At 44.2% G+C, this 17,025-nt stretch overlaps 1 protein-coding gene across 1 annotated transcript in view; it reads right to left on the bottom strand.

The window, feature by feature from the left end:
* The window catches only part of LOC117775408 (gamma-aminobutyric acid receptor subunit gamma-3-like), a 59,988-nt gene that overhangs the window by 3,533 nt on the left and 39,430 nt on the right, over nt 1-17,025 (bottom strand). The window contains exons 6-8 of the mRNA XM_034608520.1: nt 15,696-15,778; nt 11,225-11,362; nt 6,458-6,610 (exon numbers count right to left, since the gene is read on the bottom strand). Coding sequence (XP_034464411.1) covers nt 6,458-6,610; nt 11,225-11,362; nt 15,696-15,778 — 374 coding nt within the window. The remainder of the gene's footprint in view (nt 1-6,457; nt 6,611-11,224; nt 11,363-15,695; nt 15,779-17,025) is intronic.

Here is a 17,025-nt window from a genome sequence, read left to right as displayed (position 1 = left end):
ATATTAGACGTGTGAAGCCACATTATGACTGAGGCACAGACCGGGGACATTAGTTTGTCTCTGGGGAGGTGCGGCTCCCGTCAGTCCACTTGTCTCCTAATGACAGTGATGACTGATGGAGCCGAGGCTGCGACTCTCACATTATCTCAACTTCTGTCGTGAAAACTCACAAACCATTTGGAAATTGTGTAATAGCCGAGTTGGGAATTAACTTAGGGAGACGCCTGTCGACTGCTGATGCACAAGTGGCCATGTGTCAAAGTAAATGCCGACACTGACCCGGCTCCATGTTGCCTACAACCTTAGACTGAATATAAAAATATAAAATTTTCATACATTTAGTAAATTATGGGCCAGTTTAGCGCAGTTTACAGTCCAATGGGTACTTTGGCATATTGTGAAGATATTTTAAATTTATTTCTAGTTGGATTTGTGTGACGTGTGACTTTAGTGTTCTCATCAGCAGATTATCAATCATGTGGTTCTTTATCTTTATTCAGGAAAGCCTCACAGATACAATCAGTTTTATACAAACAAATGTAGAATAATTATAAGTTTGTATTTGTACAATTTGTACAATTTGTGTTTGTATTTGTTAAATCATTATCCCCGTGATTGAGCATGCACTTGTGAGTTAAGGCTGATTCATGCTCAGCATCAGACACGTACACAGAAACGAACGCAGCCTCCCGTCGCTCGCACTCTTCACTTTGTGCACGTCTCCTGGAAGCTGGGAGAACTTTTAATTGTGCCTTGAGTGCCATCGTTTGAGAAATTACTCCCATGGAGCCTTAAAGGAGAATATTGTGTCGTCTCGGTGAAATTAAATCAATCCTTTTAAAGAGAGATGCCCACTGGGGGTATTGATATCTACTGCTGTGACAAACACACATCATTCTCCTGATCTCGCTGTCTCCCCCCCCCACCCCTCTTTGTCTTCATGGCACGTCTCACCCCTCCTCTCCCTCCCTGTCCCTTTCTCTCCCCCTCTCTCTCTCTCCCTCCGTCTCTCTCTTCTCTGCCTCTTTCATCCTCATCTCCTACATGTCTTTCATGGCAGTGTGTGCCACTGTTTTCGCCTGTGGTTTCCATAGAGACGAGTTGCTCCCGTCTATTTCAAGCTACCTCCTCTGGTCTAGTGCTCGTCTAGACTTTCTCTTTTTCCTCCGCTCATTAGATTTAGGCACCAATAGTTACACGAACAACTCTGTGCTTCTAATTCCTTAAATCGGACTATCTGTTCGAATCTCGGCGCACTGTAAACAGTGGGAGCTCGATAAAGCAGCAGGCGCATCGACCCCACTGTTTTGCCTTTTCCTTTTTTCTCTTCACAAGCTACCCACTGGCTGCTCACAGTTTGGGCTGCTATTTCAAATCAAGGTCATGTGTGTCTGTTGCACAGTTTAGTGCATTCGCTGGGAATTGTCGCTCCGTGATGCCATGGCAACCGGGTGATTCCTGTCTGCGCCGGCGATCTGAGCAGCACACGAGTCTCACATCTACCGACAGGAAAACGAGAAGTGAGAAAAGTTCCAGTCGGTGCATACGCCCGAACAAAGCAGACGGAGTAAATCACAGCAACACGGATAAAAAAAACACAGCAGCCGGTATAATCCTGTGTCATGCATGTGGAGTGGTGATGGGGGTGTTGCCTCAAACATTTCAGATGTTGACCTTTGCTGCGTATCCAGGGGGAAACCAGGTGGAACCGACCTCCGCTTGTGTTCATGGAGCGTCTATAAATAGGAGAACTGAGGACTACAGTTAGGGATCAGTGGCCGGGTCATGAGCCTGTTTGGGTTTCATCGTGACGACTGAGTCAGAGTGAGCTTGTTTTAAGATACTTGTAGGTTTGTCAGGATAAATTTTGCCATTTTCTAATACAGACAGTGTTTCTGACTGTTTACATCGTTATGTCTGATTTGTTCATCAGTTCACTGGAGGTCGGTCGTGTCCATCGAGCTTCATATTGTAGAGATTATAGAGTTTAAATTGGTAATTAATTCTCTTCATCCTCTTTTTGAACAATATATTCTGATGTGTAAACTTTGGAGATCACGTTGGGCCTTTTTTAACAAGCAATGAAATAATTTATCGAGGAAATGATCCGTAAACGAGTCAATCAGGAGAATAACCGTTAATTAAAACTTTCTGATGAGTAGCAATAGACTGTAGATCCTCCACTGGATCATTAGCAGCGATCACAGCAATGTCCTGACATGATGAATTGGAATATTGCAGCTTTAACGGTTGAAGTGTATTATTTTAAAAAGTGAAGAGCCCACAGCACAAAGTGAAGCGGCAGCGCACACCGAGTCTGACGCTCTCCTCTGCACGAGCCTTGTTTGTTTATGGTAATTACACTGATGGTTTAAAAATTAATGCTCGAGTGATTGAGGTTAAAATGCCGCGCACGGCAACTTCAATCTAATCTGATTAGCGGCGTTTCACGCACAATGTGGAGGCCTTGACTTAAAGCCACGTCTCCCATGCATGTAATCAGTCAGATGGCTCTTCCCCGGTCCCTTCTGACCAGCGAGACACTTGGGATTTAACAGCCTCAGTAAGTTTCTAATTGAGTCACTCAGCCATTTCATTTCTGACGGACAGTTTGGTATCTATAGACCCGGCTAACTTTACTTTATGTGGCTTGGAAGTTGAGGCTGCTGCCATCAGACGCGTCTCAGAAACACACGAGTCGCGTCTAAGAAAAACAGAGTCGATCATTTGTCCGTGTGTTGAACACTCGATTTAGACTCCTCCTGAGTTCAAGACGAGCCCCCGTCTCCTACTAGCTGCCGTCTTGGTCGGTTTCCCACGGGGAGCAGTGTCAACTCCATCACCCGAGCAGACACATCGGCGTTGACAAGCGTTTGTGTGAATGACAGCTCGCAGGGAAGCGTCGGGCTTTTAAATGTTTCACCATCACACATATCATGAGAAATAAGCTATTTCTGTTGAGCTTGCTGCTCGGCGGTGCACAATATTTGAGAAGACTAAAAAAAAAAGGAAGGTGTTGTTTGGCTTTTGAGGATTTTTCTTCTTTTGTAAAACCATGAATTCCAGTTTGAGTTTTTCATTAGAACGAAAGGACGAGATAGTGTGAAGTTGTCAGGTCAGGGCAAGTCGGTCTCAGATGTCAATCAAGATGTTTCACCCTGTTTTTATAGCATCAAATAACTAATTAAAACCAAACAAACCGGAAAAATAAACACTTAAATACACATCAGCGTGTTAAGAACTCCCTAAAATGACCCATGTCCCATCCACTAACATGGAGGAATCTGTATTTATGAGCTATACTGCAGCCAAGATGATGGATGATTGGATGGACGGATCAAACTACTCATCATAGATAAAACATTTTCTTTTGAGATTGTTAAATTCTCCATTACCCATCATAATGGATGTTATTCCCCCCCGGTTCCAGAACCAACTGTGCCTCGGGGGGGTGAGTTTACTTCCCCACCAACAACCCCCCTGTATCTCTGCCAAGATCCATCTGCGCTGCCGAGATTGAGGTCTAATGGGAATCAACCCGGGCTCAGCTCCCTTACTTCCACTCTGCCACCATCCAAACGTCCTCCTGTCGCTGAGCGAGCGGCGTGTGAGTGACAGCTCTTTGGAAAGACCACCTGGAACATGTTAGCGGCTTGTCAAGGCACAGAGCCCAGGAGCGTGGAGGAGCTGCATTACTTTTCCTTTTTCCTTGGATTTCAACCTCTCCGCGATCCGTCTGATCCTCCCTCCTCCCCCTTCTGACATTTGTCCTTGCCGCTACCTGCCAAGAGGCCTTCACTTTGCTTTACACTCGCGTCCCTTCCTCTTATCTCCGCTCTCTCCCTTTCAGCCTGGGGATCAGGTCTCGGGCCGACCTGAAAAACGGGGGCAATGTACTAGAGAAGAAAGGCTAACTGACTTTCTGTTGTCGAGCTGAATGGGGATGTTTATCAGGACCGGGACAGCTTGCTGCTCCGCGCTACCTGTTGTCTGGGGGAGATCACAAGGCTTTTACTGCCTGGTAAACTGGTCATGTAGCACACCGCTACCCACGTACTGTACGCTCTGCCTGCCTTTGGTTGTCGGCAGACAGACGGGTTGACAGAGTGATGGAGAGCAAGACGGCCACACACACACACACACACACACACACACACACACACACACACACACACACACACACACACACACACACACACACTGTGATTAGGTAACAGCCGCAGCAGCTATAAGATCCTTCTTATTTCCAAACAGAGGTGTCTGATGGATTAAAACAAATTAAATAGCTCTTGATGATGTGCGAGATAGTTAAGCACATATCCGCCGCTCCTTCAAACACATTCCTCACCACACTCTGGAAATAAAAAACCTGGGTGGTGTTGTTGTGTCTCTCTCTTCAAGATATTTTTTTTGGGGGGGTTTGATGTTCAGCTGTCATCACGTCAGCTTTCATCAGCTTAACGGCAAAAGGTAAACTGAGCTCAACTCAACAGTCTCTCATTACGATCGGCTCGCATTAGCGAAGGCACAAAGAGGGGAGGCTCCATTTGGTCCAGCACATGCGTGGGCAATAATGCTCGCTTATCACTGGATTCAATATAACATTAGACGGCTTTATTGTTCGGCTCTCGGTTAAGTTTTCTTTCTCCGGGCTCTTGGCTTGGAGCGATAGCGACGGACAGAACTTCAATATAACTTCTTTATTGCCACAGAGATGTTCCAGATGACCTTCTGTGATATTGGCTCTCTGGCAGGCTGATGAAGGGCAGCGGGGATGGAGTGGAATTAAAGTACCCCCGAGTTGTGTGCGCCGGCTCAATTCAAGTGACAGCAGCAGTGGAGGTAGTGGGAGGTTGGTGGAGTCGGCACGATTTGAGCTCTTGGGTCAAGTGAGAAAATTTGGGTGGTGGAGTTTAATGAGTTTGGTCTTTCCCTCTTCAACAAGTATTACCAACGGGGGTATTTGGGGGCTTCCTAGCTCGTGAGTGTGAAACCATGTGAGCAGGAGAAGAGATGAGCAACCATTCCCACACTAGATTTCCCAAAGCGTCTCTATCACCACTGGCTGCAGCATAGGTCATATATCCCACCTCCTCCATGTTAGTGGATTGTACCTGGACCAAACTTCAAAGTCACTGTACTAGTCAAATACTTTTCTCACTTCTGTACATCCAAGGCTTCTAAGTTATTTTTTCCATTTGGTCGAGCTCGTGCTTCCCCTGGGACCTCGCTGCTGCGGCTCTCCCCCCCCGATCAGTACTGCAGGAGTCTCTTAGGAGTCCATGTTGGATTGTAAGTCTTTAATTGATCTTTCAGTTAAATGTCATGTGTCTCTGTTGTTTGTGAGCCCTACACATTTGAGGTTAATTGCCTTCTCGGCAACCGTTTCCTGTTTTTTGGTCGGCCGCTCTGTGTTGTTTCTCTCCGAGAGTGAGTGAGACCCCCGTGTTTACCATTCATATTAAACCAATCCTATGTTTTCACTTTGAAACCCCACTCGGCACACATCTGTCACATTTCTCCTTAAGTTGCCTTTAAATTTAGAAATCCAAAATATATCGTGTAGGTAAAACATCGTCTTGTTCCTCCTCACTTATAATCCTGAAGCAAAAGGAAACTATAAACTCAAAGAAGTCAAATTACTATTTACAGGATCATTTGAAACATCAATCTTTTATATAAGGAACTCACCTTGAATTTCAGCTTAAACAGGAAACCATGAGCACCGTGCACAACATCATCATCCACAGGAAATCAAATGAACTAATGGTCGGGCATGCAGCGGTGGGCGGGGGGGGAGGAAGATAATGCAAAGCAACTGTCAAGTCATGCAAAGAAAAAATAAGATTTCACAAGAGTTATGAAAAACAAGCCACAAGCACTGATGGGACATAAAGATGTTCAAGATGTGATACAGTCGCACATGCATAGAGACAGACACACACATTTCTCTTCTTTTGTTGTCCTTCATTCCACAGCACTGCTCAGTGAAGTGCAAATATTCCAGTAATAAAACTGCCTTTGCTGGTAATGACTGCGGCGACAGAGACTGACTCATAATATTGCATTTACCAATCAAAAAAGAAAGATATTATCGCTTCTGCTTTCAAGCTGTCGCAGCCCAGATTGAACAGGAATTATCGAATCCTGCCAGCGACTTCCGATTCATTTCCCCCCACATTACGCTCATGCAGCCTGAATGAGCTGCGGCAGGACATTTTATATCCTCTTGTGAAAGTATTCCCAACACTTCAATTAAAGCACAAAAACACTGATCTTTCACAGGCGAGGAAGGAATTATCTGCCGTGTTTTTGTGGGGGGTGAAACAGAAAGGCGAGAAAGTATTGCAACAAATCACTGCTCCCAAATGATAGTTACATAAGGCTTTTTTTGAAAATTTTAAGTGCTGCTCCCAATAGCTCCCCACAGAGCTGCATGGGTGGTGCTGCTGTGTACCTAGGGCCGTTCTTGCTGGCGTAGCGTCGCTCTTGATCCAGAAGGAGACCCAGGAGAGGACCACAGTCAGGATGCAGGGGATGTAGGTCTGGATGGTGAAGTAGCCCATCCGTCTGCTGAGGTCAAAGTACACCGTCATCAATATGTAGTCACCTGTTGAGAGGGAAAATGGCAGAGAGTCATTTTTTAAGTTTTCTTCATTATTAAGGTTGTTTAGTTGAGTTAATATCTAACAGGTGAATCTCAATCAACCCCTAGTGGCTGACTGCGGTATAGGTCAATCGCTACAGCGCTGACTCTGGCTCCAAATGCGAAAGTTAGTTCCTTACTTTTGTAGCTTTTAGTTTAAGTTTTTACTTTCTCTCTTCTTCCTGTGACACATTTTCCAAGGGGATCTGTTCTGGCACGAAGCTCCGCGGAGCCACATTACATGTCGCGCAGTCCAGCATCAGGTTCAGTGTGATGCTTCAGCGCTCTAACACAGGATTGCACAGCTCTGTTACCGAATAACAATCATAATTCAATCCAATGTGTGATTTGTTCTTGTTACAAGCTGGTGTGCGATGCCACTGGACCCCCATGAGTAAAAAAACCACAAATGAACACAAGCCTCAGATTTCTCCTTCCCACTATTCATATGGCGACATTACAAAAACAGCAATTTTCCAGCCGGAAATTGACCCGTTTCAAGCTGCAAAATTGCTCATTGTGTTGTAAGGTGACCCTGCTATTTTGGAAATTACACTTTTCTTCCTCCTTTATAAACTACAGACCATCCCTGAGGATCTGACTCAGCACACTGGCTGAAATGTAGCTGGGAGCTAGTTCCCGCTGTTCCCTTAACGTGGTCATCAAAACACAGGCCAGACCCACATTTTTCAGCAGACTCTACACACTTTATTAGAGAGCCGTGACAGTCAGCACATTACTCAGCCGATTGTATAACATCCACAGATCTGTATGTTAGGTTTTGGGATGAGCAGAATCTAGGTGAAGCGTTTGCGGAAAAAAAACACCAGGAGCCGAGGAGGGATCCCTGGGGAACTCGGGTTGTGTTGAACTAAAACCGTCTTAGAGCGTTGTCAGCCCAGTTTTATAATGACACAGTCAAACGTGTTTTAGAGCTGTGCTATAACATTTAAGGTCTCGCAGTAACTTTAATTAGGACTGTGCCTGTGCAGCAGAAAGGTGATAAACTCTCTGGTCAAACTAAATATCAGGAAGTGTCTTGTGTGATAGATTGGAATCAGGGGAGAAACGGTGAGATTAAATAAAAGAAAACACTTCTCTCTAACCTGAACAAAAACAAAACAGAGTGACATTGAAATTATTCCGCTGCCTCTTTAATAGTGTGCAGATGTTTAGAAGCATTTTGATTGACAGCAGCAGGGATATTGAGCTGCCACACCCGGGGAACAAAAGCCATTGTTCGTGCAGCCTCGACAAAGTTCTATGCATCTGAAGAGCATTACATAAAATACCAGTGAGGCTTTCGGCCACTCAGGTATTTCCGAGAAAAGGATGTTGAGTTGGATAAAAACATTTGAAGAAGAAAAACCTCCTCCGCTTGCAGCTGAACCTCACATCAGTGGAACGAAGAAAGAGTCTCGGTGAAACTGGTGCAGAGGAGTGTTTATCACTCTCACAGTTTCTAATATGTGCCGGTGCAGAACATAAAAGTTTAAAGTTTTTGTGGATGTCAAGGGCTGTTTTGAGGCACATGTGATTTGGAGAAGTGTTCACGGAAAACAAAGCTGGGAGCAGAGTACTGTCAGACAACAAGATATTTTTGGACATAGCAGTAGGCACTGGTCCATCAGGACTGAGGACGCCTCAAGTTACAGTGCAAGTTGTTTCACTGTAAAAAAGCATTTGCTTGATATATCCATTGTTTACGAGTTCTGTCTCGCATCATCGGTTGTATAACATTATGGGATGGCTCTGCAGGATCTTTGGTAGCGTTTGATTTGCAGGCGTTGCCACTAAAAAGCCAGATGTTTGCAGCTTTAGAATGAGTTGTGCTACACAACACGTTCCACTGTAAGGAGGAGCTGAAAGTGCAGAAACAACAGGAGCTTCAGTCGATGAAGGACACCGGGTCCCAGACACGTCTCTCCAGCGCTGCTATTGGCTGAAAACTTTAAAGATTTGTTCAGGCTGTGGTCGACGGGTCTGAATTCTGTCCTTCCTGCCACAAAAGATCGATACTGACATCCTCGCTCATACACTATAGAAAACTATACCCTCAATGAAAGCCCTTTGGTCCAGAGGGTGCATCGGATGGTCCGTTCTACCGGGGCTCAACCCCCCGATCCACACTCTGGCTTCCTGTGCACAAGATGGCAGCATTTATATCCTGTATATTTTGGCTTCATTTCTGGATAGCTTTAGCAGATGCATCGTCCATCTTTATATAGTGCTTTATATAATGATATAGCGCTTGTGACAATATGAATATACATTAATAACTATAAAATCCACGATGCAATGATAATTTCTCCAATATTATTCTCGCAAATGATGCACACTCCCTGATGGACTATCTCTGTATCTGCAGTGTGGTGACTTCTCTGCTGTAACTCTGTTTACCTTCTGTTAGGACACTAACAGCCCCTCTGTTCACACACTCCTGCAGAATACCCATTAGTCCCAGTAGCCCCGCTATAAACCTGTCCACACACTCTGTCATGTTGCAGCGTCAGGTCCGCTTTCTGTTTGGAAACTGCCAGAAAACAAAAAAAAGTCTTCCGGGCGAAACAGTTTCATTAATGAACTGCTGCGGCCGCTTCCGTCCTCGATGAACCGACACGACTGCAGCGATGTCGAGAAAACAACTTGTATATGAGGACGTTTCTAACTTTGCACTGTAGTTTTAATGGGCTGCGTTTCAGTCACTATTACTCAGACCATTTTTTTCTTAGGATAAAAACATAAATATATGTAAATAAGAACAGCTTAATTCATAACCCTAAATAAAAACAATTTTCTACTACTTTTTGTTCATGTTAAATTACAACTTAATGCAATATTCCAACTATATTCTCGACTTTAATAGATATCATCACAATAAGTAGAATACTATTACATATAATATTACATAAATAGAATATCAGCATTATCAAACATGGTGTAGTCACAGCACGGGGTCATTTCACATTCTTCACTAACAGGGATTTGAAATATTTCCTGCTTGGACATATAAAGAAGGAAAAAGGTAGAACACCAGCATTTCTGCTATTTAACAGCAGAACAGGGCATAATGGAAGCTTTTGGGGAATTTGCGATGGGACCGTAGAACAAAGCACTGAGAGCGTTTGGGATTCCACATCGGGGCCTTTTGAAGAGGACGCTGCTGAATTGATAACGACGGTGGATTTGAGATCGGGGGGGTCCCCAGCGGTGCTGCGGACGGGGATCTGTCCACTCTGTCCTCGTTAAAACAGCCCCGTACCTCAAGTGTTTATGAGGGATGAAGGACAAAGCAGGGAAATCAGGGAGAGCGAGGAAGGGAAGAGAAGCGCAGCACTTTCGAAGTTTGTCATGATGTAAATTAATCATAGGTATTTTTAGCCGGGAATCTAATCATCATGCGTGTGGAGAGTGAGCTCCGGCAAGTGAATCAGGAACAAGAAACGAGGTAATAAATGAGAAAACGGCTAATTTTCCTGAACAGCGTGAGGTAGATGTGTAGGTTTGCCGTTGCTCTGGAAGCATTTCAGCAGAAAATTAGTTTGCCTGTGTTTTTTGACGATGCAGCGGGGGTCCAGGAAAACATGTAATTTATAAGGCCATCAACGTGTCTGGAGATGAGAGCGCTCATCAGTCATTTGGGTTTCTGGTGATCAGGAACACAAAGAGGCGACGGCCATTTCTAATTAAACCCAAACAGGAAGCTCCAACCTTATTCCCAATGGGAGGGTTGGGAGTGAGGTGGAGAAATGCTGCCTCCACAACCTCCTAATGTCGTCAGTTAGAAAGAAGGATGTTTCTATTTGATTCAGCTACTGTAAAAAAACAGAATTAAGTGCCACAACTAATTTCCACTGAGCTCCTTAATAATTTCCCCGCTCTCCGTTATCCGTCTCTTTATCGCGCCAAGCACTCGTGTTCCTCGAATATTCATGAACGGAGGTTCAGCTCTTGGAAAGCTGAATCAGGACACATTATGTAGATCCGAGGACGCCTCTCGAAAAGACAAAAGACCGTGCGACACAAAGGAAAAGGGGAATATACGCAACTCATAAACAAGGTTAATAGGGGTTAACAATTACACAAAGTCATTAGACTCTGTGTTGTGTCCACTCGGGGCCGGTTTGTGGTATAAATCTACTGGCACCTGTTGGAGCAGCAGCTTCCCTCCAGATGAAACCATCAAAGAACACAAACACCCTAATAACTGCACTGAGAGCATGAGAGAGGGGGGGGGGGGAGAGAAGGAGAAAAGGATTGAATAATTAAACTTCCTTTTTAATCTTTAATCTTGATGATTAATGTCAGTGTAAAAACCTATTTGCCCGAGCACCCTGGGGGGGAATCATACGAGCTTTGAGGTTGTACTTATATGATTTCATTTACGGGCACGGTGCTAAGGTTAACCTGCGCAAAGGTCATTGTCGAGCGAGGCTCTGCCGGCTCGAGCTGCGAGTCAGCAGCCATGACTGACCTCTGGCTTCTCCATATGTTCGGGGGGGGAAGAAGCGGGGGAGGAAAGAAGCGAGGGCGAGCGTCCGCCGCCTCTTCTTGACCTCTCCTCGCCGCGTCAATCACCTGCTGTCGTCGTGAGCACGTCTGTGGTGTTTCTGAGCCCCATGAAGTCGAACTGGTACAGCCTCCAGTACTTCTGGTCTGAGGTCTCCACGGAGTTTCGCTTCCACTTGTACACGATCTCGTCTCTGGGGTATCCGTCTGGAAAACACACGCAGAGGGCGAAAAACACAGATAAAAGTCCAAGGCAACGAATACAGGAAGGAGTAATGCAGCAATGCAGTTTTTTTTTTTTATTATATGCATGATTTATACCTGACTTATGCATGATTTATACAAATTTATACAGAAAGTTTTCATAAGCAAATCAGCGGACTGCAGACCCACTGAGCAATTACTGTTAACTTGTTTGCCTGGAATGTGCTGTGAACAAATATTCACTCTAACACTCGATACAGTTTTCATCCAGTAGTAGAACAATCGTGATCATTTCACCTGTATCTACATGTCGATTGGTCACTTTAAAGAAAAATGAAATGGCTTTTTTTTCCCCAGTCTAATTTTGTGAGACAGACTCTGTGACAAACCTACTGAACACTGGCTGAAGCAGCTCCACATAAAAGAGGAAGTTTGAATTTCGACAGCTCTCCTGTGTGAAAAATCAAGCGGAGCTCGTTTGACAGATTCGAGCAATTTAACATTTTTCAAAGTAAAGTGAGTGACAGTGTTAATGAGCAGGTGGCAAAGCTTGTTGTGGAAAGCAGACAAATTATGTAAAATGCTTTTATAACCAAGAGCAATCACCAGGATTTACTCTAAATATAGATGGCTAACATCCTCGCCGTCGTATTTCCCTCGGTGTGTTTACGCAATTATCTTTACTGCAAACTGTATTACCATTGAGTGACCAGTGCATCTTCATATCTAGGAAATGTTTATCATATTTCATCCCCTTTAAAAGCCCCCTGAAGTGTCATCCTGCCACCCGATGCTATAAATTACAATTTGCCACGGCCGCTGTAGCTCTGTCCTCCAAGCAAAGAAGCTGAGAGACATTTGTGTCCACGTGTTTCAGCTTGTTCCGCTCTTGCTGTTGTATTGTTAGCTCGCTCGTTAGCTTCGTTACCACTGTGCAATGCATTCTGGGAGTTATCTGTGTCTTTTCCTGGGGGCCACTTGCTAGAAATACTGTAACGCAGTGTTTCTGAGCTCATATCACAGGTAAGCACCGTCTCATTTGGCGAAACAACACCGGCCCCTTGGGTGGTTGACTATTGACTATCCAAAAATACATTGCACCCTCAAATTACATCTGCAACACTGTTATTTGGAACTGAAATTTACGCCTCATGCACTAACGTAGGGCCGCTGCCACACTTACTTCAACTTTTAAAACATATTGCATTTTGTGGCTACACTGGTTTTTACTTCATGTGGGTGCTTATGAATAGTTCTATGTGATTTTCCAAACTCTGAAGCTCATTTAATTTTCTGAAAAGTGGAAACCGTCCTTATCTACCTGCAGCGTGCAAACATATGGAGGACATTCTGTTTAAACACTTGTCCCTGCTTTTCATGATTCTATTGAATAAAAACTATTTTCAGAAAGATTGCTGATTACTGTTCCTCTGGCTTCACCACTGGGCGGAACATGTATTCGTCCAGTACTTTGTTTTTGAAAACAAATACCTGCGAGGCGACTTTCCCATTAGCTTCAGCTGCAGTTTGTGTTAACTCTTGATTTCGCAGCATCAACTCAGACGGAAATTAAGAGTTTTTAAGATTACTGTTCTGAGTAATTGCTCATGAATCTATTTCATCCTGAGGCTGGAAGCTAATCGACAAGAAGCCAAAGGAACGGTATTGAAAACGTGATATTTAGAACACGACTACTTTAAACGTATGTGCAGTGAAAATGTAACGTTAATAGCGATATAGCCCAATAGACAGGGTTTGGAATCATAGTCAAAAGGTTTGATTTTCATGGCTTTTATCCTGAACTCGAGTTTTTGATTCTGTGCATCTACAGCTACTGATAAAACAAAGCCCTGAATTCACAACATGCTTTCAGATTTCTTTCAGGTCGACGTCTGCTCTCAAGAAAAACAAATCAGAATTGGCGAGAAAGACGAGAGGGACCTTCATCGCGTTCAGTGTTTTTTTATAATGCTCTGTCTCGATGAATGAAATTGATTGCAGCCGTAATGGGCAGACTTTTTTTAATTTGCTTCACGATGTTTTTGAAAAGCCTCGTGCATTAGGCTTCTAAGATATCACAATACATTACCAGGGAGAGAGAGAGAGAGAGCGTGAGAAAGCATTATGTGTTTAGACACCGGGTGAAAAAAACCAGGGCCAATTGCAGCTTCATTATCAGATCTCACCCTGGTGTACAATGACTCAGACGGATTATAAGTCGCCTCTGGTCTGCTGCTCCCTCCTCCTCCTCCTCAGCAGATCTTCATCTCGCAAACCATCTGCCGTGAAATGTGTAACATGTTCATGCAAAACAGACGGAGGGGACCGGAGTCCAAACACTCGCTGCTCAGCTGCTTTTCTGCTCTTTTCCTTTTGCACTTAAAAGCATCTTGTGTTATATATCGAGACTGATGGAAGTGGTTTTTCTTTGGAACATGTCAGGGGAAAAGTTGACTCATCCGCGCTGCTCTTTTCAAAACCAAGACAACGTCAAATGGACAAATTACAGCTGTTTTTAAAGCATGGCAGGGGGGGGGGGGCATTACCGCCAATCATCCCAAAGAGCTGAGACATAATGGAAATCCATTTCCAGTCGATAGCTCTTTCTCTACATACGCTGCTTTAACATCCGCTCGCGTAACGCTGGGAGCAAATTGTATATGAGCTCAATACTCAAAAGGGGCCGTTATTAAAGGCCACTGACAAATACTGACATCTGCAGGTAATGATTATCACCATAATTCAATTATGTCAGGCAGCGGAAGTGCAATCTGGTCTGAAAGAATGACCAGTCGAGGGCAATCTAATGGGATACTGGTGCTTTTTAGGATAATGGGTGAGATAACGAGGCTGTGATGGTTAATGGAACAATAATAATCATAATGATAATAACTTTATTTGTGTAGCACTTATCTAAACAAGGTAAAAGGTCTTCAATTCAGTTCAATTTCAAGAGTCAGAACATAACAAAAAAACAGGTCAAGACCTTAGATTTTAGAAAGCCCCAACGGTTCCCACAATGAGCAGCACTTTGGTGACTGTGGGCAAAAGGCCGTCCGCTTTGTACATGTGCCTGTAGATAACGAGTCTGTAGATAACGAGTCTGTCTGGTGCAGCAGGTTGGCCGCGCTGAGCTTAACAGAGAAGTCATGTGGATTCCTGAAGGTCTGTCCATTGAATGCATTAAGATAACACACGTGCAGGTCAGTGAGTGCAGCCTGCTGCCGCGAATTACTGCCTCAAACCGAAAATGTAATTTTGATTATTATGCCATTTCTATATACATTGCTCTATTCTTTGCTTTATCATTACAGACTGTAGAGGCTGTACTGATTGTGAGTGTACGGAGTCAGTTCTACTCTTTGTGTCCATAGGAGTAATGTGATGTGAAATATGCAGACAGAAATAGGCACTGATGACAAATAACCTTTCTGTAAATCTCTGAATTAAATCAAATGCAATCTAGATCAAATCTGTGTTTCTCTCTTTGTTTGATTCGCTCTCGGGTTTATGAGAAACGTCTTTAAACACATTGATAAAGAAAACTGCTAAATCTCAAACATCCACTGCTTCACACAATACAAGAGGAGACATGACTTATCTCGAAGGGCAGCAGGCGCACACCTCCGCCAACAATCGCCGAGATAAACAAAGGTGAAGAAATTGGGTTCTTCCTGAGGTCGTGCTCAGGCAATCCTGCTAAGTAACTATCAGACAAACAAATGCCTGTGAAAACATAACCTCCTCGGCAGAGGCCATTACAGGTGTGTTTTAGGCTTAACCTGCAATAAGCCAATATGACAGAAGTAGCCAAGAATAAAGAAATGTTTTTCTACAACTTTCTACAAATTTTAACTCCAATAACCAAGATTTCCTTCCTCTTATGGGATAAACACGTCTTTTAGTCCTGAAACAGAAGCTCCATACTTGTAGATCTTCTCTTCACCTTAATCCACATCTGTAAAACATGACAGTTCCCCACTTAAATAAATAAAATGATGAATTCTTGTTCCCTCTCGCAACAGCTTTCACAAATATCCGTGTGAAGGAAATCCCCAGTTCCCTAATCAGTGATTCCCACTGAAACTGGGGCGCCCCCATCCCCATGTCCTCCCTAATGTCTGCATCTCACAGGTGTGATACCAGCTCGGGTGGAACTGGTCAGCTTTTCTGTAGCATCACACGTCGACTTAACTTTAAACTCATCTGCATCTTTATTAAAACCCCGTCAGCGCTTGGCAGGTGTTGCATATGTAGGCGTTGCTATGCATGAAAATGTGCATCTTTGGCCGTGTGCGTTCATGTGTGTGTGCGTGTGCTCATCGCCAATACTCACAGCTGGAGAAGACGAGAGGACAGGAGTGTTCGTCCATTGGGAAATTATGGAGTTGCAGCTGGCATTCTGCGTTGATGGTCATCCTGGAGAGGGAGAGAAACACACAAGCACAGGCACTTAGACAATGACGTTCGAGGCCCTGAAATCGCTTCAGATCCTTCATTTCGCGGTTCATGAAGCACACGGTGCGAGCGCTCGGTATTCATCACTGCTTATATCACATAATGCACCTTTTTTTTTTTCTTCTCCTTCTTGTGCCACAGAATGAGAAGCGCTGGCTTCAAACCAGATGGTGCAGGATCACACTCGGTTGCTTATTTGATGTGTGAAATCCCTCAAAAATGACAGAACTGTGTTTGCAAAGATGGCATTAAGTTATAGGTCAAGGCCCAGAGGCACGGACGATTCTGAGAACAGGAGAACTTGGTTATGATCGCTGGACAAGTCAGGGCACCAGATGTTCTGCAGAGGCAAAGACACAGGGGATCTGTTTTTACATCCAACACATAAACCTGGATGTGAGAGTCTTATTTTAATATACTGTATGGTTCTGAAATTAATTTACCCTGGATGCGAAAGCGTCTGTACAACCCTCACAAAGACGAGTGTTGCATCTTTGTTCCTGATTCAAATTGGACCACTCTCATTAATCGAGTGAGTTGGGACAAAAGCAGAGTCTCAATCAAAGCGGCAGCCGCCTCGCTCGTCTTGTTTGTTGGCGAGCAAAGTGCAGATGATGTCTGGTCGTAATTTGCATATAGACGCTCGCCTCCGTCCTTGTCAGCGGCCGGGACGACCACACCGAGGCGAGTCTGAGGAGCTGGAGTGAGGAGAGAGAGTCGAGCGGCGGCAAAACACAGCAGACGTGAGCGAATCCGGCGAATACGCCCCCAAACACGCGCCTCCTCAGGACTTAATATCCTTTTAATGAAACGATAATTTTCAGATTCATCACAGAGGCACGCATTAGTAGGAGTGAAATTAGCTATTAACACCCAGACATTTTGGGGGAAGTTAGTGGCTGTGAAGAGGGATTTTCTTCAGAGGAGTTTGTGTCTTTCTTGGAGCCATCGTGTGCTGATCTTTTGAAGTCACTCCCCCCAGCAGCTGTGTCGGCTGCTGGAAGAATAGTTTTTTTTTGTCTTTGTTGCTCAAGATGTAAGTTCATCACAGATTCTTTGCCACATCAAACTACAGTCGTAAATACGAGACGTCTTTTTTTAGCAGTGGTTCAACATTGTCGAAACCGCAATAAGAAAGAAATGTGATAAGTTGCTCTCATGAAATCAGCAAAATCATTTCTTTTTATAGTAGAAAAAACGTGAGGTCT

Source organism: Hippoglossus hippoglossus, chromosome 2 (genome assembly GCF_009819705.1).
Source record: "Hippoglossus hippoglossus isolate fHipHip1 chromosome 2, fHipHip1.pri, whole genome shotgun sequence".
Lineage (NCBI taxonomy): Eukaryota > Metazoa > Chordata > Actinopteri > Pleuronectiformes > Pleuronectidae > Hippoglossus > Hippoglossus hippoglossus.
This window is presented reverse-complemented; position numbering and strand designations above follow the sequence as displayed.